Raw genomic sequence first — 21,732 nt, 5'->3', positions numbered from 1 at the left:
AGCCAGCCTTAGAGGCATCTGGAAGCAACTAAAATTAAAATACCTAAAATTAGCCTCCTCAGCAGTGAATCCTCCCTCTGATCTAGATGCCGAGGTGCACATGACCCAGACGTGCCATTCTCACTTTCCCTTCCCGCTGCCATCCCATTCCCGGGCCACTGGGCACGGCGGCAGCTGCTGCCACACCTACCCACGACTCTGGAGAAGGAAGGAATTCCTCCCTCTGAGGGTGGGCAGGCCCTGGCACAGAGTGCCCAGAGAATCTGGGGCTGATCCTGGATCCCTGGAAGTGTCCAAGGCTGGGTTGGATGCGGCTTGGAGCAGCCTGGGACAGTGGAAGGTGTCCCTGTACACAGAAGAACTAGATGATCTTTAAGATCCCTTCCAACCTCTTAACATTCTATGATTCTATAGATATATAAAAGCCCCTGAGACGCCATATACCACTCTTTCAGGCCCTATAGACAAGCCCTTCAGCCCTGCTATCCAGAACCTATAGAGACACTCCTTGTACAGCGCATACAAGCCTTTCAGGATCTGTACATAAGCCCTTCAGACCCTACAGGCAGGCCATTCAGGACCTATAGATATGAGCCCCTGCGACCCTATATACAGGCCTTCCAGAGCATATATATATATATATGTATATAGGCTCCTCAGATGCTATCTACGGGCCTTTCAGAGCCTCTGCCTATCTGTCTATCTATCTGGGCCCCTGAGACACTGTAAAGAGACCTCTCAGAACCTATATACAGGCCTTTCAGAGTCTCTATCTATCTGGGCCACTCAGGCCCTATATAAAAAACCTTTCAGACTATCTATCTATCTATAGATGGGTGGGCCCCTCAGACCTTACATAGAGACCTCACCGAACCCATATATATATATATACGGACCCTGAGACCCATATACGGACCTGCCATTCTATATGTCTAAGCCCCTGAGTCCCCACACACGCTCTTTCAGGCCCTACACCAAATCCCCTCAGCCCCTACAGACAGGACCCGTAGGAACACTCACCCCACGCTGTATAAAAGCCTCTCGTGACCTACACAAAGAAGTTTCTGAAGCCCTACACACGCACGGACCCCCCAAAACCCGCAGCCACCCTCGGGCTCCCCACACGGCGCTCCGCGGGCGCCGAGGCCACGCCCACCGCCAAAAGGTCACGCCCACATAGACCACGCCCCCCCCGCAGGCCCCGCCCCCGGAAGCGCGCGCGCGGCGGGCGGGGCGGCGGGAGCGGCGGCGGGCGGAGGTGAGCGTGGTTCCGAAGGGCCGGGAGGTGCTGGAGAGGGGCGGCTCGGGGCTGGGGAGGTCACCGCCCCGGGGCTGCCGTGTTCCGGGCCCTGGGGTTGACGGGGGCCCGGCATCAGTGGGTCCCAGGACCCGGAACTGGATGGGGGCACGGGGCTGGGGGAAGTTCAAGGCCCTGGAATATGGGGTCTGCTTAGGCCACGGGGCTGAGGGGAGTGCTGGGGGCTGAGGAGGGGGTCCCGTGCCCCGGGCATGGAAGCGGGGCTAGGGGGAGTGGCAGGCCCCGGGAATAGGAGGGTCCTGTCTCCCGGAGCTGAGGGACTCCAAGGCCCCGGGACGGAGGAGTCCTGGGCCCGGCGCTGGAGGGTTCCGGGACTTGAGGCTCAGGGCTCCCAGGCCCCGGGGCGGAGACAGAGCCGCTGCCCGGGAAAACCAGATTTTCCCGCACACACGGGGCTCGGGATGCCGTGTTCTTCTGGCGTCTCCATCCCCGAGTCCCGCAGTAACACTGTGCCTTCACCCCTAGGACTTAAACCCGCGGCTCTGGGGCTCCATCGCGGCGCTGAGAGGAAGGAGGAATCCCCCCTCCGAGGGGCCCTGCAGGGAGTGTTCTGGGGAGTCTCACACCGTGCGAGGAGTTAGGTTTGGGTTAGTTTTCTTGCTGGCTGTGGCATCGCCGGCGGCGCTGCCCGGGCTGTGTGAGTTATCGCCGTGTGTTAGAGCTGTGTCAAAGCACTTTCTCTTGACAGAGCTTCGTTAATGCTTTAACTCCGCTGAATGGCCCCCGCTGTGTTTGATGTGCAGTTCGTGTCGGAAAACCTTTAGGGTGAATTGGAGTTAATAAACTGCTCAGAGCACAGAAATGCCTGATGTTTATCACAACGTGATTTATGTGTTCTGTACTTGCCTGTAGTTTAATGAGCTGCTTGGGAAAGATGGTAAATCTGACTGCGTTTTGTGTCGTCTAGGGGGGTGGACAGGTCCAACCAGGCAGGATTTTTGGAGGTTTCTCCTTTAGAATCCTCATTGCCAGCTCAGGCTTGACTTAAAGGCCTGGATTATCTTTAATCCCTTCATTCAGCTGTTGATCATTTTCCTGCTCCTGGCTTTTTTTGGCTCAGTCCTTGAGGCTTTTCCTGAGGTCGACACGTGTGAGCACTGCAGGGCATGACTGCCAGCAGGGAAATGTGGTGCAGCACGAAGTTACGATCTTCATTATGTTTCTTATGTTGTTTTTAGAACACAGCCCAGCTGAGAAATACTTCCCTGTGTTCTCTGTGACCTCCTGACCTGCAAACTGGGAGCAAATACACTACAGGTGAGGATGGTGTTGCTGGGTGCTGGGCTGTGCAACTCGCTGCTCTCAGATGCTTTAACTGATAAATTAATCATTTGGCTGATTGTTACTCTTAATATATCCTGTGTGGAATTATTCTTCTCCTGGAGCTTTCTCTTAAAGCTGTAGGAGAATGAGTTGCCTTTTTCTGCAGTCTTCAAAGTTGTGCTGACTTTCCTGGTGCAAGTGCTTGGGCACAGTGAGCCCTGGAGGAAGTTTGTCTGCCTGTCAACCCAACCTCAGCTGTGCCACTTTCATGAAACGTAAAAAAACTCCCAACACCAAAAAAACTTCAAATGCTCACTAAAAATGAGTTTGGACATAGCGAGGTATAAAAAAGCCCCAATAAAAATACAACCAAAGCTAATAAAAGATAATTAAGCTATGCATTTGTCCATATGGAGCAACAGAGCATTTTATAGCTTCCCACTGTCAGAGGGCAGGGTTAGATGGGATATTGGGAAGGAATCCTTCCATATGAGGGTGGGCAGGCCCTGGCACAGGGTGCCCGGAGAAGTTGTGGCTGCCCCTGGATCCCTGAGGTGCCCAAGGCCAGGCTGGATGGGGTTTGGAGCAACCTGGGATAGTGGAAGGTGTTTACAGTGAATCTTAAGCTCATGTAACCTCTCTTTATTTCCTTGTGGAAGTGGCTTGTTCTCCCAGTGACCCATTTCCTGCAGACACTTCTGTGATATTCCCTAATGCTTCCTGAACCAAAGAAGCTGAAATCCCATGGAGGAAAAAGAATGATGTGCCTTGATTCCATCATTCGTGTCTGCCTGCTGGGGACCCTCTGGAGTGCGTTGTGTGTCCCTGGTGGCCGTGTCACTTCTCCATGCGGGTTCCTGTTGTGCCTTCCGGGTTCCTGGGTAAGCTCATGGCAGAGCTTGAGGAGAGACCATCCCCTTGTCCTCAGGCTGCAACACTTGCAAATCATTAGAAGTCTGGGCAGGGCTTTGAAGCAGCATCTCAGAAATGTTACATTTTTGGGGTGATAGTTGAGGGAGCCATAAACATGTTTAGATCTGGAATGTGGAAACTTTTATTTTCTTGACCAAAATGAGTTCTGTAGCAATCCTAGTAAGTTTATTATAAAAACACATTGTTTGATATTGTTTCATGTTGTTCCAGTTGCTGCAGTAACACTTCCTGAAGTGAGCTGGGATATGGAAATACTTGTTTTTTTCTTCCCAAGTTCCCCGTTGACATATTGGGGCCCAGTATTTTAACACAGCTCAGTGCAGTGGGGCTGAGAATGCTTGGGTATAACAGTAAAACTAACCTTAATTATATTAATTCCAGGTGCTGTGTTTTCCTGTTGAGGCGTTGAAGGGGTGTCAGTGAAAAAGTGTCTTGGTGTAGATGTGCCTTCAGGTGGGACAATGTTGTCTGGGATAATTTAGCGGGAAACAGTTACCCAGGATCCTTGGGTGTTGTACACTTTTGAGATGAATATTGCCTTTCTTTTTAAAACTGAGTTATTCTAAGGAAAGTGTGGTGCAAATGGTGTGGCTCCCTCTTAAACACAGAACCATGGAAAAGCCATTAACAGTCATCCAGTCTCACTCCTGCCATGGGCAGGGACACTTTCCACTATCCCAGGCTGCTCCAAGCCCCCTCCAGCCTGGCCTTGGACACTTCCAGGGATCCAGGGGCAGCCACAGCTTCTCTGGGCACCCTGTGCCAGGGCCTCACACCCTCCCAGGGAACAATTCCTTCCCAATATCCCATCTAAACCTGCCCTCTGGCAGTGGGATCCCATTCTCTCTTGTCCTTTTGCTCCATGTCCTTGTCCAAAACCATTCTCCAGCTCTTTTGTTAGTACTGCAAGGCTGAGGATGAGTATTTATCTTTAGGGTGATGCATTTGACACTTCAAGTAAAAAATGCATGGACTCATAGCAGAGCCTGAGGCACTTTGTCTCCCTAAGCACACACCATCCAAAGCCTGTGCCAGCCTCACCTCTAAGTTTTAGATTTAAGATACTTTAAAAGAGGAAAAATAGACTGTTACATCATGAAGTGTTTTACTCTGGCTTCTGTGGACTTACCTGAAAAGTCCTTGGGTAGTAAATTCTGGGTTATGTTTGTCTGCTGCCCTGTCTGTGAGTACAGTGAACTTGGTTTTCCCCAGAGAAACCTGCTGTGGAGTTTGCTTCCATGCATTCTGGATTTAACCTCTTTTGAGAGCAGCTTCTAATTGTAGTCCCACCATGGGAAGAGTTCCTTGTCTGTGGATGTGGGGCAGGACAAGGTTGGAAGAACCAAAGCACTGATGGTTGTAACTGGGAATTCTGTGCCAAGACTGGCACAAGGTTTGGAGTGGGGATTTTTTTTTCTGGGTCTCCAAGATCTCTCAGGCTAAAATTCTTAGTTGTTTCTCTTACTTTACCGGTGTGAAGTGAAATCTGAGATCCTGGTGTAGACAACAAGAAAGAAGGTCATGGTTTGAGACAAGCAAAGTTGCAGCTGACCTGTGCTTGAAACATGAGCCCTGGGAATCCGTGTGGCTCCAGAATTTGTAGCCTGTCTGTGATGCAGACAAAGCTGCTGTGCTGACACAGACCAGCCAGCCCAGTGTCCGTATGGACCAAGCTGTGTTCTGTACCACCACTTGAATTTCTGTGTTTTCATTTGTTTGGTGCAAACTTCCCACCTCGGGCGTTTTCACTTCAGGAGCTAAAAGAGCAGTGGGTTTTTGTCACAAAAATCTCAGCTGTGATACAGGCAGGTACCTAAGGTGTGCTGCCCACTTTGGATGGAGCCAAGGCGACTTTTTTCCCGCTGGAACTGAGATCTTCAGGGTGTGTTCTAAAAGCACAAGGCATTAGCCTAGCTTATCCATATTCTTTTCTCCTACCTGAAGTTCAAGCTAATCCAACAATGTGTTGCTGGAAAAGCAAAAGCAATTGCAGTCATTCAGACCTGCTTTTCCTTTTTTGGGGAAAAGCAATGCTGTACTCTTCTCCTGATTTCCCAAACAATCTCCATCTGGTACATGAAACAGGTGCTGTGAATTTTTTGTTTGTTTCAGTAAGTTTTAATTTAAAATTTCTTTGTATAGAAAAGAAAGCCACCAAAGCATGACTCTTTGGCCAGGGAGAAGGGTTCCCTTAAGGAGGATGTGGCTGCCGGTGATGTTTCTGTTTAGAAGACAATTTCAGCCAAGGAGAAATTACCACATTGGGATATTCACGTACTTGGAGGGTTCACAAATCTTCTTCCTCATTTTCACAGAGGAGTTCACAGTTCACCATATCAAATTCTGAGACAATCCACTGTCTGTCTCCCTTCAAAAAAACTTTGTCTCTTTCTGGAGCTGAAATTGTATCTGCAGATAACTCAAGCCTGCCAAACTGTCACCTTGTCAGCCTAGACAGGTGCTTGCTTTGTTCTAAATTTCTCTCTTCCAGAATTATTTTTTCATGTTTATTCATTAGGTGTTAACACTGGTTTTCTTGGAGCCAAATGAGCCATAAACATTTCTTAAATCTGACTACTCTGAAATACTTTTTGTTCATTGTGAGCCACATGCAGGTGGGTGACTTGGCTGGAGCTTCCAGGAGAGTCTCTCCATTCTGTGGAAAAGTCAGGAATTCTCAGGGAAGTCTAACCCTATGGACACAGATTGTGCAAGGCAGGTTAAATGAGTCAGGCAATTATGGAGATACATTCCTGCTGGCTGTAACTTTGTATAGGAAAAGGCAGACGTGTTGTGTTTTCTACCCCTCTGCCAGCAGTTCTCTGATGATCCTTTGCTCCTCAAATCAGTGTGGAAATACCTGTGCTCTGGTGCACCTGCTCATGTGGCTGGTTTGCAAAGGCAGCCTGATTGTTTGAGAATAGCACCTGGAAAAAGAGAATTTCACCCTCCTGTTTAGGGTAGAGGTAGCTTGTGAAGGAGGATTGTTATCCTTAGTAAAGGGTGAGAAGTTTTTTGGTTGGTGTTTGTTTTTACAGCTTTTCTAAGTTACCTCTGACATCTATGGAGGTGTTTCTAGAGAGTTTTTCATGGCTGGGGTTTGCTGTAATGTTTTCTAGGTAGAAAAGCTCAAGGAATGTGCTGTATTTTGAGTGGAGGAAGGGAAGGGAAAGCTTTAACCAGGAAAAAGCAGCATTTGGCATTAGTTTCTGTGGAAGTTTATTGCTGCTTCTTAGAAACCTACAGTGCATTGCTGGAGTCTGACAGTCTAAAGTAGCAAGGAAATGTTGTATCCTTGCTGGAGGTGCTATTTTCAGTGCTGCTGCAACAGATGGGACCAGTTTACTCTGTTTGGGTAGACTCATTTTTCGTTTGTGTCTCCAAAGCTGTGCTTCATGGTGGCTGCATCCATCCACTCTCAGATCCTCTGGCAACTCAGCTTACAGGTTAAATTTGGGGTTGCTGTTGAGTTTGCCAAGTTTCTTCTGCCAATTTAGTGGCACCAAAGTCTTTCCCCAGGATGTAAACACTCCTGTCTCCCTTTCGAGGGAAGCCCAAGCCAGCTACTGTCCTACATCCTTACAAATACTCCAGTTGCAATTTCTAGAAATGCTTTATTAAAGCTAAATCTAAAAGCTGGTGTGTTTGCAATGCATTATCTTCTCTCCTTAGCCCTGAAAAATCTCCAGTTATTTGGCAGAATAAAGCAGCTCATGAGGGGAGGGATGTCACTGATCATCCCTGCAGGGAGGCTGAACCATGGCTGGGTGTAGTTACAGAGCTGGAGTGAGATTGGTCATTTCCAGGGCTGAGGATTTTAGGAGGAGGTGAAACTTTGCTGCAATGACAGTTAAAAAGAAATTGCCAGGCTATGGCTTAGGTTTCTGCATTGATTGATACTTGGTAGACTCTGCATCAATTTGAATCGTGCTCCGAAACAAATGTGGTTCCTCTCCAGCAAAATTAATGTGATCAAATATTGCCCCAATCTCCTACCTGAGGAGAAATTACTTTTGCTGCTAGATTTCATTTTCCCCAAACTGATTTATGTGGCTTGGTAGGCTAATAACTTCAGTAAGGTATGAAATTCTTCATCTCAAAATTGCCCTTGGTAAGCTGAAAATTTGGAGGGGAAAAGAGCAGGAGCTGTTGGGTCTGTCTTGGAAATGGGGGAAGGAGTGGACCCAGGTGTTTCACTGGCTGGAATGCACTCCTGGCACCCTTTTTGGAGTTATTCTTACACAAATTTAATGGAATATTAGAAGTGTTTGCATTGGAAAGGACCTTAAAGCCCATCCAGTTCCACCCCCTGCTGGGGGCAGGGACACCTTCCACTATCCCAGGGTGCTCCAAACCCCCTCCAACCTGGCCTTGGACAGTTCCAAGGATCCAGGGACAGCCACAGCTGCTCTGGGAAGGAGAAGTCATAATTGATCTTGGTGGAGGCAGGTTGAATCTATGAGGTTTCCTTTCCCCCTGGTTTATGAATCTCAGTGTTAATGGTGAAACTTCTCTCCTGATTGCTTCACCCTTTCCCTTGCATGTTGACTTTTCCTTTCCATTGGATTTGTTGTGCTTTTTCCCCCCATTTAAATTTTTCCTTCCTCTCTTCTCAATCCTCTTGAGAAGATGGGGACAGAAGAGCTGGGAGCTGTTACTCTTCTGCTGTTGGCTCTGTCCTCAATGAGCTGGGCTGAGGGATAATTGACAGTCAGGGGCTTAGATGGGAACAGGTGAGGAATTTTCCTACAGCATCTCTTGGGTCAGGATGTCTTGATGTGCTCTGGCAACGTCAAACTTGGCTTTTTAATAAACACACAGCTCTAGAAATCTCTGAGTTCTTAGTGACTCCATCTCAGCCAGTCTCTGCAGGAGTTTTAATGCCTAAATACATTTTTTTTCTGCAGATGATCTTCTTGCACAGCAGTATATTTAAATTTACAATTGACATTCTGCAGTAATTCATGGGCTTACCATGTCCTAGTAAAAATGTTCAAATAAGTGCCTGTGACCCCTTCTCTGATAAAAAATTAATCACCCACTGGGTTATTGAATTACTGTTCTCCCTCTCACAGGCTTGTGCTGCCAAGGCCTGTTTTGACATCCAAATTCTGCTTCAAGTGTTTTATCTGCTCTGCATCCTCAAAAGGTCTGCAGAAAGTTCTGTGCTGGGGGGGTACCCAAGTGTGGGAAGTCCCTTTTCCCCAGGCTGAGCTGCTTGGTGCTTTCAGTCTTGGAATCGTGAGCTAATTAGGGGGCTGCAAAAACAGGAGCAAGTCTTTTTGTTCTCTCCTTTTGGTATCTGAAAAAGGATGCAAGAGTTGGGATCTTCCAATTCTGATCTGCACTGAAAAAAATCTAGGGCTTTGGAAAGGCCTGGAACAGAGGTGGACAGCTTGTTTCAATTTCCTTGGAGAACAGATTAGCAGACAGAGGGTCATTGTTTGGGGAAACTAAATACCCACATCAAGCCAGAACTGATGTAACTGTTGAAATAATGTTGCATTTCTTCTTCTCATGTGACCTGGATGGTTTTAGTTGAATGGAGCCTGTTTTGTCCTGGGTTGGGAGTGGTGTTTTCCCTGTGGGTTTGAGTCTCTACCTTGACTCTTCAGCTTAAAAAAACCCCACCTATGAATTGTGACATAAATAAAAGTAGATGGGTCATTATGTCCTGGGAAAGAAGCCCCAACTATTTTATTTCGTTATCCAAGGATATTAATTCAACCTCTGAAAGTAATGGTAGAGCTGTTCTGAGCAAGAATTTAAGTTAACGTTGTCTTATCTCTTGGAGACATAAATACAGTCTACAGATTCCTTGTAGCTGTAGTGCTAGAACATCATGATAACTCCAAAATGAAAATAAGCAAACGTAAATTGAAGTGTTTGTTGGGGTTTCTTTTTCCCATCTGGGCTGCTTTGTTGTATCCCATAAAAAATAATCTTTTGTTATAGGCAATCATTCAGGATTTGGGATGTTTCCTTGTTGTAAGCTGTAATCACATCAGTTGACAGGAGTTTTAGACTTGATCTCAGTTTTATTCCTTGCCTTACTGCAAGCTGTGGTGTTGAGCTTTTTGTTGCTGCACAGAGCAAGATGTTTATTTTTAATCTTTCTAAAAGTGAGCATCAGCTTTCTCAAGTGATCTTGACTTCAGTGCCTGGAGTTTTTAACCAAATATACCAAATATCATGGCACTTTTGATTAAAAAAAAAAAGATTGTAGAAATTGCAGATGGAAAATTAAGCTTCCAAAGGGATTTTTTAAATTGCTCTGAGATAAGAATGCTCTTTATTTTGGGGCTATGGTGAGAACTGGCTGCTTTCAGCTCTCTCAGACAGTTGCTACCAAGTGAACACTCTGGGTAAACATCCCAGCAGAATCAAGGATGGAGATTGCTTGGACAAAGCAGGTAATTTAGTATTTCTTAAGGCTCAGGCAGAGTAAACATTTATGCAGTACTAAAGCCAACAATCAGAAATGTTGTAAAAAATCTCTTCAAGCTCCCAAATAAATGCTGTGGGGCCTAATTTTCATTTTGGTTGATTAAATGAAACTGGCAATACTTTCCTTATCCAGTACATGTTAGGAATATAAAGCTGTAATTAGGATGGGGAACCCTAGAAAGGGCAAGGATAGCTTCTTGGGGGAAGTAACACATGCAGATTTTTCTTTGCATATGGAACAGAAATTCATCCCTGGAGACGAAATGGGAACATCAGGTTTGCGTAGAGTGAAAATAATTTTAAATTTGAAATCAGAGTTGTTTTTCATAACCATCTCGTTGTTCAGAGCTGGAGAGGATTGGAGAATCAGTGCCATTAGCTGGCTGCATTCCATTAACACTTGAATTTTAAACCTGTTTATTTGAAAAGGAATAAACAAAGCCATAATGCCAATTTTAATAGGAGCACAGATGAATATCACATGGATGCTATTTGGATGGATTCACTGTGAGCACTGAAATTCCTGGTGTTTGCCCATAAACCAGGGTGGGGATGGACAGGTAGCCTGTGGCTTTGCCACCTCCACCATTTCTCGTGCTCCATCCTACCTCCCTTGTCCCAGCGCTGGGCAAAAGTCTTAATCTGATGGGAAAAAAATCCCTGGTAAGGGATTTGTTAACAATATTTCATTACTTGATTGTGCCGTGGAGTCTTCAGAGGCTTCTCCACCACCTCTTGCCTTAGAAGATACTGAGCTCCAATCCTCAGAATCATCTGCTGAATATTTTATATGTCTTCCCTCCCTCTTCCTCTGTTCTGCATCACTCTTGTGGAATCCTGACCTGCAGCAAGTGGCACTGATACATCCAGCTCTTTGAAACGGGAATGGCCTAACACACCACACACGTGAGAGGTGTTTGCACAGACAGGTCCCAGGATCCTTGTTTCTGGAAGTTAATGGTTTAGCAGAATGGCGTGGAGGCATCCTGTGTTGCAGAAGCAAATAGAAAGCTATAGATGTGGCTTTATTTTTGTATTCTGTGGTTATTCGCTGCCTGGGAATATGTGAGTAGAATGTCAAGAACGGGGAATAAAAGGAAAAATTAGGCTGCTGCTCCTCTGCTCTGTGTTTTTCAGGGCATTCCTTCACCATTCTGTTCCCAGTTTTAAGGCTGACCTTGTGATTGAAAAACTTGCATTTGCCTCAGAAATAAAACCTTTATTTCACAAAAACACGCAGCAAATTTTCTTCTCAAAGGCAGCACTTACCCTTCGCCTTCAATCCTGTGAGCCACCAAAATGGCTTTGCCTCCTGCAGCTGGTGTGTGATGAGGTGGTGTTTCTGTGGTTCCTTTTTCTCTGTTGTAATTATGTTTAGATTTGTAGCTCTGCTTCCCCATTTGTCTCTGTTCCCTTGCGCGTGTAATGGGGTATGGATTGTATTTTATAAGTTTTGACACTTTGAAACTTGCCCTGTATTTACAGTTGAATATAAATGTTTTGCTCCAGGCTAGCTAAAAAAAGGGATTTAAGACCAGTAGGGTTTTCTTGGGAAAATTTAAATGCCTGGGTTGGGTTTTGTTTGATAGGTTTGTTTGTTATTTGGCTAAATTTGCCTTTTAAAATCCAGCTGTGACTTTACTTCTGGCCAAATGCCTCTTACCTGCTGCAGTTGTTTATCAGGTCTACTTGCCATCTTCCATGCCTTGGAAATTGAGAGATGGGCTGCAAATATATCCCATTAAATTAAATATCAGGGAATGGTTTGGGTTGGTAGGGACCTTAAAGATCGTCCAGTTCCAACCCCTTGCAGGGCAGGGACACCTTTGTTAGACCAGGTTGCTCCAAGATTCATCCAGCCTGGCCTTGAACATTTGCAGGGATGTGGAGTGCACAGCCTCTGTGGGACGGTGAGATTCCCTCTTGGTGGGGGTTTTGGGGAAAGGCTGAGCAATTGGAATAACGCTGATAAGCAGTTGGATGTGACAGCCAAGTATGTGCCAACAACTAACACACACAGGTATTTCATCTGTTCGTTAGGCAGACGATGTGCCTCTTTCAGAACAGGTAATAAACCCCCACGAGTTTTTCTGTGAAACTCTTCCTGGTTTCGGGCGGGCGACCCTTGGAAACTTTCTGTTGTTCTCCTAACGCCGCGGTTCTCCTCCAGCAGGATGTTCCGGCTGCGGTTCCTGCCCGCGGCCGCGGGGCTGGCGGCGGTGTCGCGGCGTTTCCACGGGACAGCCCCGCACCCCGGCACCCGGCGTAGGCTCCTGCTGGCGGCGTTCCTCGGGACCACCGCGGCCACAGCGGGCGCCAGATTCCTTTGGCAGAGGTAATACATGCAGATCTGATTTCCTCTCTGCCCCTGGTAAGTACCTGCGGCGCTCGTGCTGCTGCGTGGCAGGAATGGCTGTGGGTGATTCCCCGAGGAGCTGCCTTGCTGCTGGCAGTGCTCAGAGATGCGCCGGAGCCCGGGGCTGAGGCGTTGCCTCACACGGGCTCTCTGATGTGGTTTCCTCCCTGCCTGGCGGTTTGTGGTGTTGTGAAGAGAGAAACCTTCGTTTTCACGGCTTCTGATTCAAACAGCACATCTGGGCAGGGTTTGCTCCTCTGTTTTTCTGTGTGGTCTGCTGGCTGCTTCATGTGTAAAATGCAGCAGAGGAGCAGAAGGGGACAGTCTGTCCTTTGGTGGGAAGGTGGCAGCACGCAGGGTTTATGTGGATTTTAAGGGTCAGAGCCTTAGGACACCTCATGGCTTCTGAGGCTCAAAGCTCGTTCCTGTAACTGGGGAGAAAGGGGATGTTTGGGCTTTCCCTGAGGTGACTCTCACTGAACCCTGGGCCTGTGCCATGGTTCTGAGGTAAAAGAAGGACTCCCTTCTCTTCCACTGTGTGGGAGCAGCGTGGCACCAGCGGTGGCACTCAAGCACATGACTGCAATTAGAGCCTAAAAATAAAGTATTTGCTGAAAGCCTGTGTTCTTTTCATTCTAATACTCAGGTGATTTGTCGCTGCCTTTCTGCTCACCTGTGGCTAGAAGGCTCTAGTTTTAATGCAGCGAGAGAAAGGTGATGGGAATTGTTCTGGCTGTTCCTTAGAGCTGTCAAACCTGGCTCTCTGCTAAGAGGAGTTGCTGAGTGGAGGAAGAACACTGTGATCCAGCACAGTGTCGTTTTGTGCTGCATTTTGCTAATGATCTGCACTGATGCAGTCAGTGCCTCTGAGGGCACGGCCAGGATAACGCCCCTTTTCCAGCAGGGAAGCAAGTGGGGTTTTTCCACTTCAAGCCTTATCCTCAACATGATCAGAAAATCAGTAGGACATCGTGTCCTATGGAAAGCTGTCCCAGAGACATGGAGTTTATATCTCCCTTCTGCAGCAGGTTCTGCTTTTAATACCAGCTAAATTTTCAGGTGCTGGTGTTGCTTTTATCAGGAGGATGGTGCTCTGTGTGGAGTGCTGGGTCAGGGATGGATTTCAGGGAGGGATTTTTGGCCCCTGGAGTACTTTGCTGTTCCTTGGAGGCCCTTGGGCACCTTCCTCAGCTGAGAGCACTGATAGAAATCAGTCAGAGAGACACAGATCTCATCAATCTGGAGAGGCTGACTTGCTGTTATTGCTTATTTTGCCTCTCCTTGCTCTGTCTCCTTCATCTTTTATAAATTTATAAAGCACTAAATAGAATTGTATAGACTTTCAAGTCTTTCTTTCCTGTCTGAGCCATGAAATAAATCCTTAATGTCAGCAACTGTAAAATAAAAGTGCACCCAAGCTTACGATATTAATTTAATTACTTGGCATAAAGCTGCTGAATAAAACAAGGAACAAAACCGATACGTTTGATGTAGAAAATTCTTCCTACTGACATCTGTGGAAGTTTCAAATGGACTTTCAAGTGGGCATTTTAGTCTTGTTTAAAGAAATAAGGGATGAAATGTAAATTTCCTTTGTCTTTCTGAAAATGGAAATTAGGTGCTCAGTAGAGTTTAAGTATGAGAGTAGGTTGAATACAAATGGTTGTAATGACATCCTCAGTTACTCAGGTAGGTGTGTCCTGAGTCAGTACAGGAAGTAGCAGTAAGCATAATTAGTTCTAAGAGATAAATACGTGAATATTTCTTTACAGTTAAGGCATGAAAGATGTAACAAGCCAGATCAAGAAGCAGTTGGAAATTTTAAGTTTCTTGGGCTAGATAAGTAGATGATGATGGTGTGAAGAAAGACAGGAATTCTCAAGTGGAGGCTGTCAGGTGCAGTCTGAAACCAGCATGTTTCAGGTGGATTCTGCAGGATGTACTGTGGACAGCAGCAGAAGCCTGTGCTGGGGGAGGGGGGGGGTGTAGGGAGCTCACACAAAGGTACAGAAGAAATCAAGGAGTGAAAAGATATGTATGGAAAATTCCTGTGGTTGTATGATGCGCGATAGACTGAATTGTCTTCCTGAGATGGGTTGGTGGGACCTTTGTTTGGTCCACTGCAGGTAAGTGTTGGTCTTGTTGCCTTCCCTGCCCTCCAGGAAGTCCTGCTGTCTACTTTTGGGGAATGTATCTCCCCTAAATTATTATACAACAGGAGTATCTTATGCTGCTCTGTTTTCCTGTCGTGAGGAATACTTGAGCAGTGCAAATAGCTGAGCTTAGAAGACTAATGAAGTTTACCCTTTCTCAGCAATAACTTAAACTCTGAGGGGTTCCTGCTGGCAAGAGAAGCAATTAAGTATCTGGGCATTGGCATAATGAACTGAATTAATTGCAATTAATCTTAGTGCGGTCTTTGGCTACTCTAAATGAGGCACTAATATATGAGAAGTACTAAACCTCACAGTTAGTGGCTAGCTTAACGTTTGTAAAAAATACTCTGTTACTGAGCCTGGTGTAAAACTTGTACTCTCTAGCTCCTGATGGAACCCATTTAGAATGTTAGGAAATGGCTGCAGGTCTGTTCTTCATGTCACAGCCCCTCCTGGCTGAATCTGTGGGCATCTGAAAGCACTTACACTGGCATTTTGGTGCTGAAGCTTGTTAATCAGTCTAACATTGAGTGAAATAAGGGAGCAAAGGTACCTTTGGGGGCACAGAGGGACCTCTGTAAGCAGAGTCTTACCAGTGCTCTTCCTGACAGACTGAAAATACTTAGTTAATGATTCATTTCTTACCCTTCTGTGAATAAATTAGTGGTAAGAAAAAGGGCCAGATGCCTGTGCTGCTCTGGAAATTGCTGCCTCCAGCTCTGGGATCCTCAACAGAAGACAGACATGGACCTTGTTGGAGCGGGTCCAGAGGAGGCCATGGAGCTGCCCCCAGGGCTGGAGCCAGGCTGGGAGATCTGGGGGTGTTCACCTGCAGAAGAGGAGGATTGGGGTGGGGAACTTGGGGCCCTTTCCGGTGCCTAAAGGAGCTCCAGGAGAGCTGGAGGGAGTTGGGACAAGGGTCTGGAGTGACAGGACATGGGAATGGCTTTCTGCTGCCAGGGAGCAGGATTGGTTTAGATATTGGGAAGGAATTGTTCCCTGTGAGGGTGGGGAGGCCCTGGCACAGGGTGCCCAGAGCAGCTGTGGCTGCCCCTGGATCCCTGGAAATGTCCAAGGCCAGGTTGGATGGGGCTTAGAGCAAGCTGGGAGAGTGGGAGGTGTCCCATGGCAGGGGGTGGAACTGGAGGAGCTTTAAGGTTCCTTCCAAATCAAACTCTTTTGGGATTCTATAACTGTTTAAGAATGCATTGATTTTTTGCACCAGTGTCCTGGGGGCTTTAGAGTAATTTGCTTAGAATACATTTTTAATGGGAGAATTGCTGGAAATATCTTATGCCTGCTGAAACAGAGACTTTAAAAATCTCTCTTGTAATAAAACAAAGAAAACCACATAAATCATCATCAAGAGAGGAGAAACCTGTTTTATAGCTATAGATGTGTCAGGTACAACTTAACCTAATGTATGGGAGAAAAGATGAAAAACTGTAGGTATTACCATGTGAGTTTATTTTTAGAGCTCTGATGTGTTTGCAAGTCAGGGGGATGGAATGAGCTGATCTTAAGGTCCATTCCAACCCAAACCATTTTGTGATTCTATGCTTTTTTTAAATTCTTTGTGAGAGGGGGCACACTCAAGAGTCTGTCCTTGGGATTGCTGTGCTGAGGGTTTTTTCCTGAGACTTCAAGACACATTTGTCTGGGAGTGGCATCTTGAAAGAACACTGTGTTCTCTCTGGTGGCTTTTGGCTGAATACTGGTTGGTTTTTTTTTTCCCATGGACATTGGGGAAGGAAAGGATCAGATCCTGGGGGCACAGCCCTAAAGCCCACTGTGGTGAGCTCTGTTTGGAAATGAAAGCAGCATCTCCTGGGTTAAGAAATACCAGATATATAGCTCACATGGATATTGGGGTAATGTCAGGACGCCGGAGCATGTATCATTAGGGTGACTGACTGCCTTTGGGAAGTTCTTGCCACAAATTCATTGTGCCAATTTCTGTCAGTGTTGAGTATGTAAGAGATGAGGAGGGAAGCAAAGTAGTAAAGAGCCCTGTGAGTGTGGTAACACCCTGAAAAAATTGGGTTGTGGCTCTTGATCCTCTCTGGTGAATTTCATATTAAAGCTTCAGGTTACTAATTTAGTCGCTGAATATGGTTGAGCTGAGGACGAGACAGAGCTCCTTGCTGGAAGTTCTCCTGATCCCTGGAGGTTGTCTGTTACTGTGAATGTCGTGTCCAAACCTGCTTTTGCATTACAGCATGAAAGCCCTGCAGTCTTAAGTGGCTTTTAAACCTCACTGGGATGACTCCAGATGTTTACATACAGGGAGAATGGCAACTCTTAGTCAATGGAGGAATACGTGTGTCAGGCAGGATTTCTCACTCCTGCCTCTGGTTTGGTGGCAGCATCTTTGCTGACTCCTGAGTGCCCAATTCGTCATTAGATCTCTTACATTTCCTTCTGAGACTGAGCAGCAGCTGATAGCTGCGTGCTTTGCTACTGCCTTCAGGATTAGAATAACTGAGCACTGTTATCTCTGGCACAAAGCTTTGGGATTTTTTCACGCTGTTCTGCTTCTGTCATTCAAAGAAGAAAAATACTTTCAAGTGAGGGGTTGTGATTCATTGGAAGACCTACAACTTGGAGTGTTGTGCCAATGGCCAGTGTGAGTCCCAGCATCCTTCCTGCATGTATATCTTATGATTGCATGTGTTTGGCTCTCTTAAAGAATAATTCCCCAAGAGGGAATTTATCATTGCAGGCCTCTGGTAGCTCAATGTTTTTGGGGAGGATGAGGAATCTAATCTTACATTTGATTGTTGGCTTTCTCTAAGGATTCAAAGGAGATATTGCTCGGTGGGTGGGAAATAGACTTTGATTCAAATTCAGTTCAGTGGAGGGGAAAAAAAGTCTGAAGAGATCAGAATGGTTGAAGCATGGCAGTGGGGTTCAGGATCCAGGGCAGGCACGCTCCGTGGAGAAAGGCTGGTGGCTGGTCTTGGCACACAGTGAAGGGAGGCTTTGTATTTTCATTTCCCTTTTGTGCAGAAGCTGCAGCACCAGGAATTCCGTTGGAAAGTCAGCCTCATCAAACAGGAGAGGAGAGAGTCATCACTTGCTGAGGGATGTCCAGCAGAGTGGATATTTCTGGAGCTATGGGCTTTTTTTTTTTTTTCTCCATCCATACTCTGACATCTGCACTGAAAGACTGTTTTTATGTGGGCTGAGTATGGAAGTTGCAGTTGTTGGAGGCCAGGGATTTCAGCAGAGGGAGGTAAAATACACAGAGAAGGTGCACGTAGAGAGCTGCTCCTTCAGTGGTTAATTCAGTGAGTAGTTTGGCCTGGAGGTGAGGAATAGCTGTTAAAACCTTGCTTGAGAAGTAGCCTACAGACTCTGCCTTTCTCCTCAGAGCTCATTTTCCTGGATGCTGGGATGGTGATCTGTGGAGCAGAGTTAATTACCTGGATGAACCAGAGGGAGGAAAAAGCCGACTGTATTCAAACAGCCTCCGTCTGTATCGCTGGAGCAACTGACTTGACAGCCTGATGGATTGACAGGATGTGTGGGATGTGCTGAAAATGTTTGATTTTTCAATTTCATCTATCCCTTCCCCGGTCTGCTGTCTGTCAGTCAAGCATTACAGGAGCAAATCGTTCCTGATACAGCTATTCTCCAGCATGTTTCCTATGGAATAGCTTAGTTGTGGAGATAAGCAATTGCTTTTCTGTGCCCTTCTCCCAAGAGATTCCCTCAGAGCTACTTAAGATGGGTGTCCTGCCTGCACAAGGGCTTTCTATGTCAGTGCTGCTGGTATAGCCTCAGCTGACACCTGCATTTTTCAGCCAAACCCACAGCTCCTGAAGGGTGTGCCAGTGCTGATTAAACTTTCAGGAAAGGCTTCAGGACAGGTGCCAGCATGGACTTCATGCTCCAAGAGAGATCAGCTGCCGGGCTGTACTGGGGAAAGAATTTCCCTGTCTTAAGATACTTGTGGAGGACCCAGGTTTGGATCCTGTCTCTGAAAGTTTGGTTCAGTGGAGGTCATAAAGATGGTGCCTTGCTGTAAGACTCACAAATATATATTGGCAAATTGAGGCTCAGGGCCTTTTCAGAACAGGAGGCGTGTAAAACTCCATTTTTACATGAAAAGGAAGGATTAATACTGCTCTTCACTGAGCACTTGTGTATTTTATTACATCAGACCCCTGTAATGGAGCTGTGTTCTTTCCCAGTGTGGACTAGAAACCTCTGAACCCCCATCAGAGCTGATCCCTTCAAACCCAAACCATTCCATAAATAATAAAGTGACTTCTTCCCACCAGTACTGTGGACGTTTGCAGTTCTTTAGCCCATTCCCATCTGTCTTGTGCTGTGACTGTCAGTGAGTTATTGGATGCTAATAACGAGAGAGTTGTCTTTCATTTTGGTAGCATTTAAATTAATTGATGGAGTGCCTACCCTTATTTCTCCTCCTTGGAAGCTGATGTGCTGAGATTGCTGAAAGCTGTGGAAAGTGCCCCTGCCCATGGCATGGGGGGTGGAATAAGAGGATCTTTAAGGCTCCTTCCAACCCAAACCATTCCATGATTCTGTGATTCCTGGGGAGACAGACACAGACTCTCTTCTGTTAATATTACATACCATCTGTGTTTTCCAGGAAACCTGTAAGATGAAGTATGTGTAGCCTTTTGTTTAGAGCTTGGGAGACTTCAAAAATCTTGGTTTGTTTTCATTTTTCTCCCAAGGCAGCCCTTTTAAAACAAACTCACACAGCTGTAAATGACCACGTTCATAGTTCCAGGCAGTACCAAAGTGGCCAAGGGGCAGCACCTGTGTCTAAGCTCTATACCCTGTGATTAGTCCAAAATAAACCACCAGGAATGCAAAGTAAAGACAGATTTGCTTAAATTATGGGCAGGCTGGGATGTTTCCCTGAGCCGTTTGAGTCCTTTAGAAAGAGAAATAATTTTGTCAAACCGTTGGCTTTGTTGCTTGTGACATGTTAACGGATCCTCGGAGATTATAATTTCACTGATGTTAATGTGGTCTGAGCTCTGTCTGATTCTAAACTGCTTTACAAGTAAAGCATGGGAAAGCCAGAGCATTGTTTGGCTTAGGGATTTATCCTGCTTTTTATTTAATCATCCCATTGCCAGTTGCAGTTCTGCGAGTTGCTGCTGACTCTGAGTGAAGTGTTGACTCTTGGTCTATGAACAGAGTTGCCTGAAGATTTTCTGTTTGAACAGCAAGGGAAAAGGGGTCCTGTGCTCTGCCACAGTTTTATTTCCACCTTCAGGACAAACAGCTCCAGTTTTGTTGTCACAAATCTTGCAGCACTGGTGTTTGGAAGAGCCATTGGTGGAAGAAAGGGATAAAACAGCCTGTCAGCTGCTGGAGATAGAAAATAAATCAGCTGAGCTGCAACAAACAGGTTGTTTGTCCTGAATCCTGCAGTGCTGATGGTAAAACACATTTCTGTCGTTTAATATATCTTTTTGGGGAAGCAGAGGTGGAATTTAGTGCTAGAAGAGGTATGATACGCCCTTCTCCCAGTGTTTCTTCCATGTCTAGCTTTCGGGAGAAGGTGTCATAATTCACTGAGTGATTTGCACTGGGAAAACTTACCATGACCGTTAGTCTGGGTTTTGGTGTGGGGTGGAAATTTGATTACAACAGGGGGAAGCACACTGAATTCCAAAGGGACTGGTCACTTCTTTGCTTTTGCTTTGCAGCAACCAGTGTCGCACCCAGGTGGAGCCTGGCAGGACCATTTTGTCGCAGCCTTGGCACCCCTCAGTCACTTCCTAAATGGGTGTTTTCTTTTCCCTGGTACAGGGCGTACGCAGAAGACTCTGTCCGGCACGGCCCGAGGGCAGAGGCGGGGGAGAAGGTGAAGCACGAGGAGGAGGAGGAGAGCAGCAACAGCGAGGGCAGGAGGGCGGTGGCCTCGGGCGATGAGGAGGCGCCGCAGGAAGGGAAGAAGAAGAAACGTTCCGGGTTCAGGGACCGCAAGGTACCGAACTTGGGCACCTTGCAGGAGGGAAAACTTGCTCTGTACCTGTCTGTGTTTTCTTACTGTTTTGGGAACCTACTTTCTCAGCATGCTGCCATGAGTTTCTGTCATGCAAATTGTATATTTGGGAAGCACAGTACACTGATCCTCTGTAATGGAGACCTCTTTTCCCACCTCCGTTTGCATGTCCAAGAAAATCAAGGCTCCTGCAGTGATGGCTCTGAGGATGGTGCAGGCAAAGCAGAGAATTGATGCCAAAGCTTTTAAACCATCTGGGATATTCAGCATGTGTGTCTCTGAGTCCATCTTTTTGCTTGTGAATATACACGGTGCCTGTGGGGATAAGAAGAGGATGAATGTGGAAGGGAGGCTTATAGGAAGGTGTACTTTAATTCTTCATTTAATTATTCTGTGCAAATGTACCTGTTGAAATACAGCCTCAGTCCCTCTTCTTGGTTAGTCCTGGCTCCCTCTTGATGCTTCTGGCTATTTCATTTTCAGATCAGACACGTTTTCAAGAGGAAAACTTGAGTAATAAACTCTACTGCTGGCTTGTGACCTGCCTTCACTCTTGGGCAGTTCCAGGAGCTTTGGGCTCCTCAGAACTGATATCTGGTTTGGCACTATATGAAACCACTGTTATTAAAGGATGTGTAATTTGGTCTGACAGAGTCCTGTAACTGGGAGCTGGCAGTCAGCAGTATTTTATTTTTTAAGCCCATCTGGATGTCAGTTTTATAGGGCTGCGTTGGATGATGTAATATCTTTGCAGCATCAAAGAGGACAAAGGTATTGTGAGGAGCATCTACTCCCATTTTGTTATGACTTGCTTCTGATATTTATTTTTAAGCCTTTATTCTGGATGTTGCATCTCATTAGCTGTTAAATTGTGGGTAGTCATATATAGTGGCTTAACAGCTTCTCATGAAAAATTAAGAGCTGTTTCCTTTAAAGCTGCTGAATCATTTCGGTTCCTGGTCAGAAAAGATTACACAACTTGAGATTTCAAGTGCATTCGTGGTATTTGGGGCTCCAGACTCTCTCCTGTTGTGACATGTTGGTGGCAGCTCAGTGAAGTTACATAGTAAGATACTCTGCTGAGATATTCAGACTCATCCAGGAATGTGGGTTCTTGGAAGCTGCTAATTTTCATGGCAGCTTGGGTGTCAGGTGCTCTGACAACTTCAGCTCTTGCCAGTACCTCTCAAGAAAAGGAGGTTATTGGTTTTTTCCAGTGTTAGCAGATGGAGGCAGGTTGCAAAGTGCAGACCACAGTCCACCT

At 46.2% G+C, this 21,732-nt stretch overlaps 1 protein-coding gene across 8 annotated transcripts in view; it reads left to right on the top strand.

Annotated features, from left to right (window-relative positions):
- Positions 1-1,217: 1,217 nt before the first annotated feature.
- The window catches only part of MICU1 (mitochondrial calcium uptake 1), an 84,436-nt gene continuing 63,921 nt past the window's right edge, over positions 1,218-21,732 (top strand). Inside the window, exons 1-5 of one of the 8 annotated variants that reach the window (XM_066191795.1) lie at positions 1,218-1,258; positions 1,784-1,894; positions 2,497-2,575; positions 12,132-12,296; positions 20,273-20,450. In XM_066191795.1, coding sequence (XP_066047892.1) covers positions 12,136-12,296; positions 20,273-20,450 — 339 coding nt within the window. In that variant the 5' untranslated portion in view covers positions 1,218-1,258; positions 1,784-1,894; positions 2,497-2,575; positions 12,132-12,135. Of the gene's footprint in view, positions 1,259-1,783; positions 1,956-2,496; positions 2,576-12,131; positions 12,297-19,908; positions 20,451-21,732 lie in introns of those variants that run through there. The other 7 variants (XM_066191793.1, XM_066191792.1, XM_066191791.1 and 4 more) reach the window with 7 other exon arrangements.

The sequence above is a fragment of the Chamaea fasciata genome, unplaced genomic scaffold, assembly GCF_029207755.1.
Source record: "Chamaea fasciata isolate MVZ Bird 193981 ecotype frontalis unplaced genomic scaffold, bChaFas1.0.hap1 SCAF_9, whole genome shotgun sequence".
Classification (NCBI taxonomy): Eukaryota; Metazoa; Chordata; class Aves; order Passeriformes; family Sylviidae; genus Chamaea; species Chamaea fasciata.
This window is presented reverse-complemented; position numbering and strand designations above follow the sequence as displayed.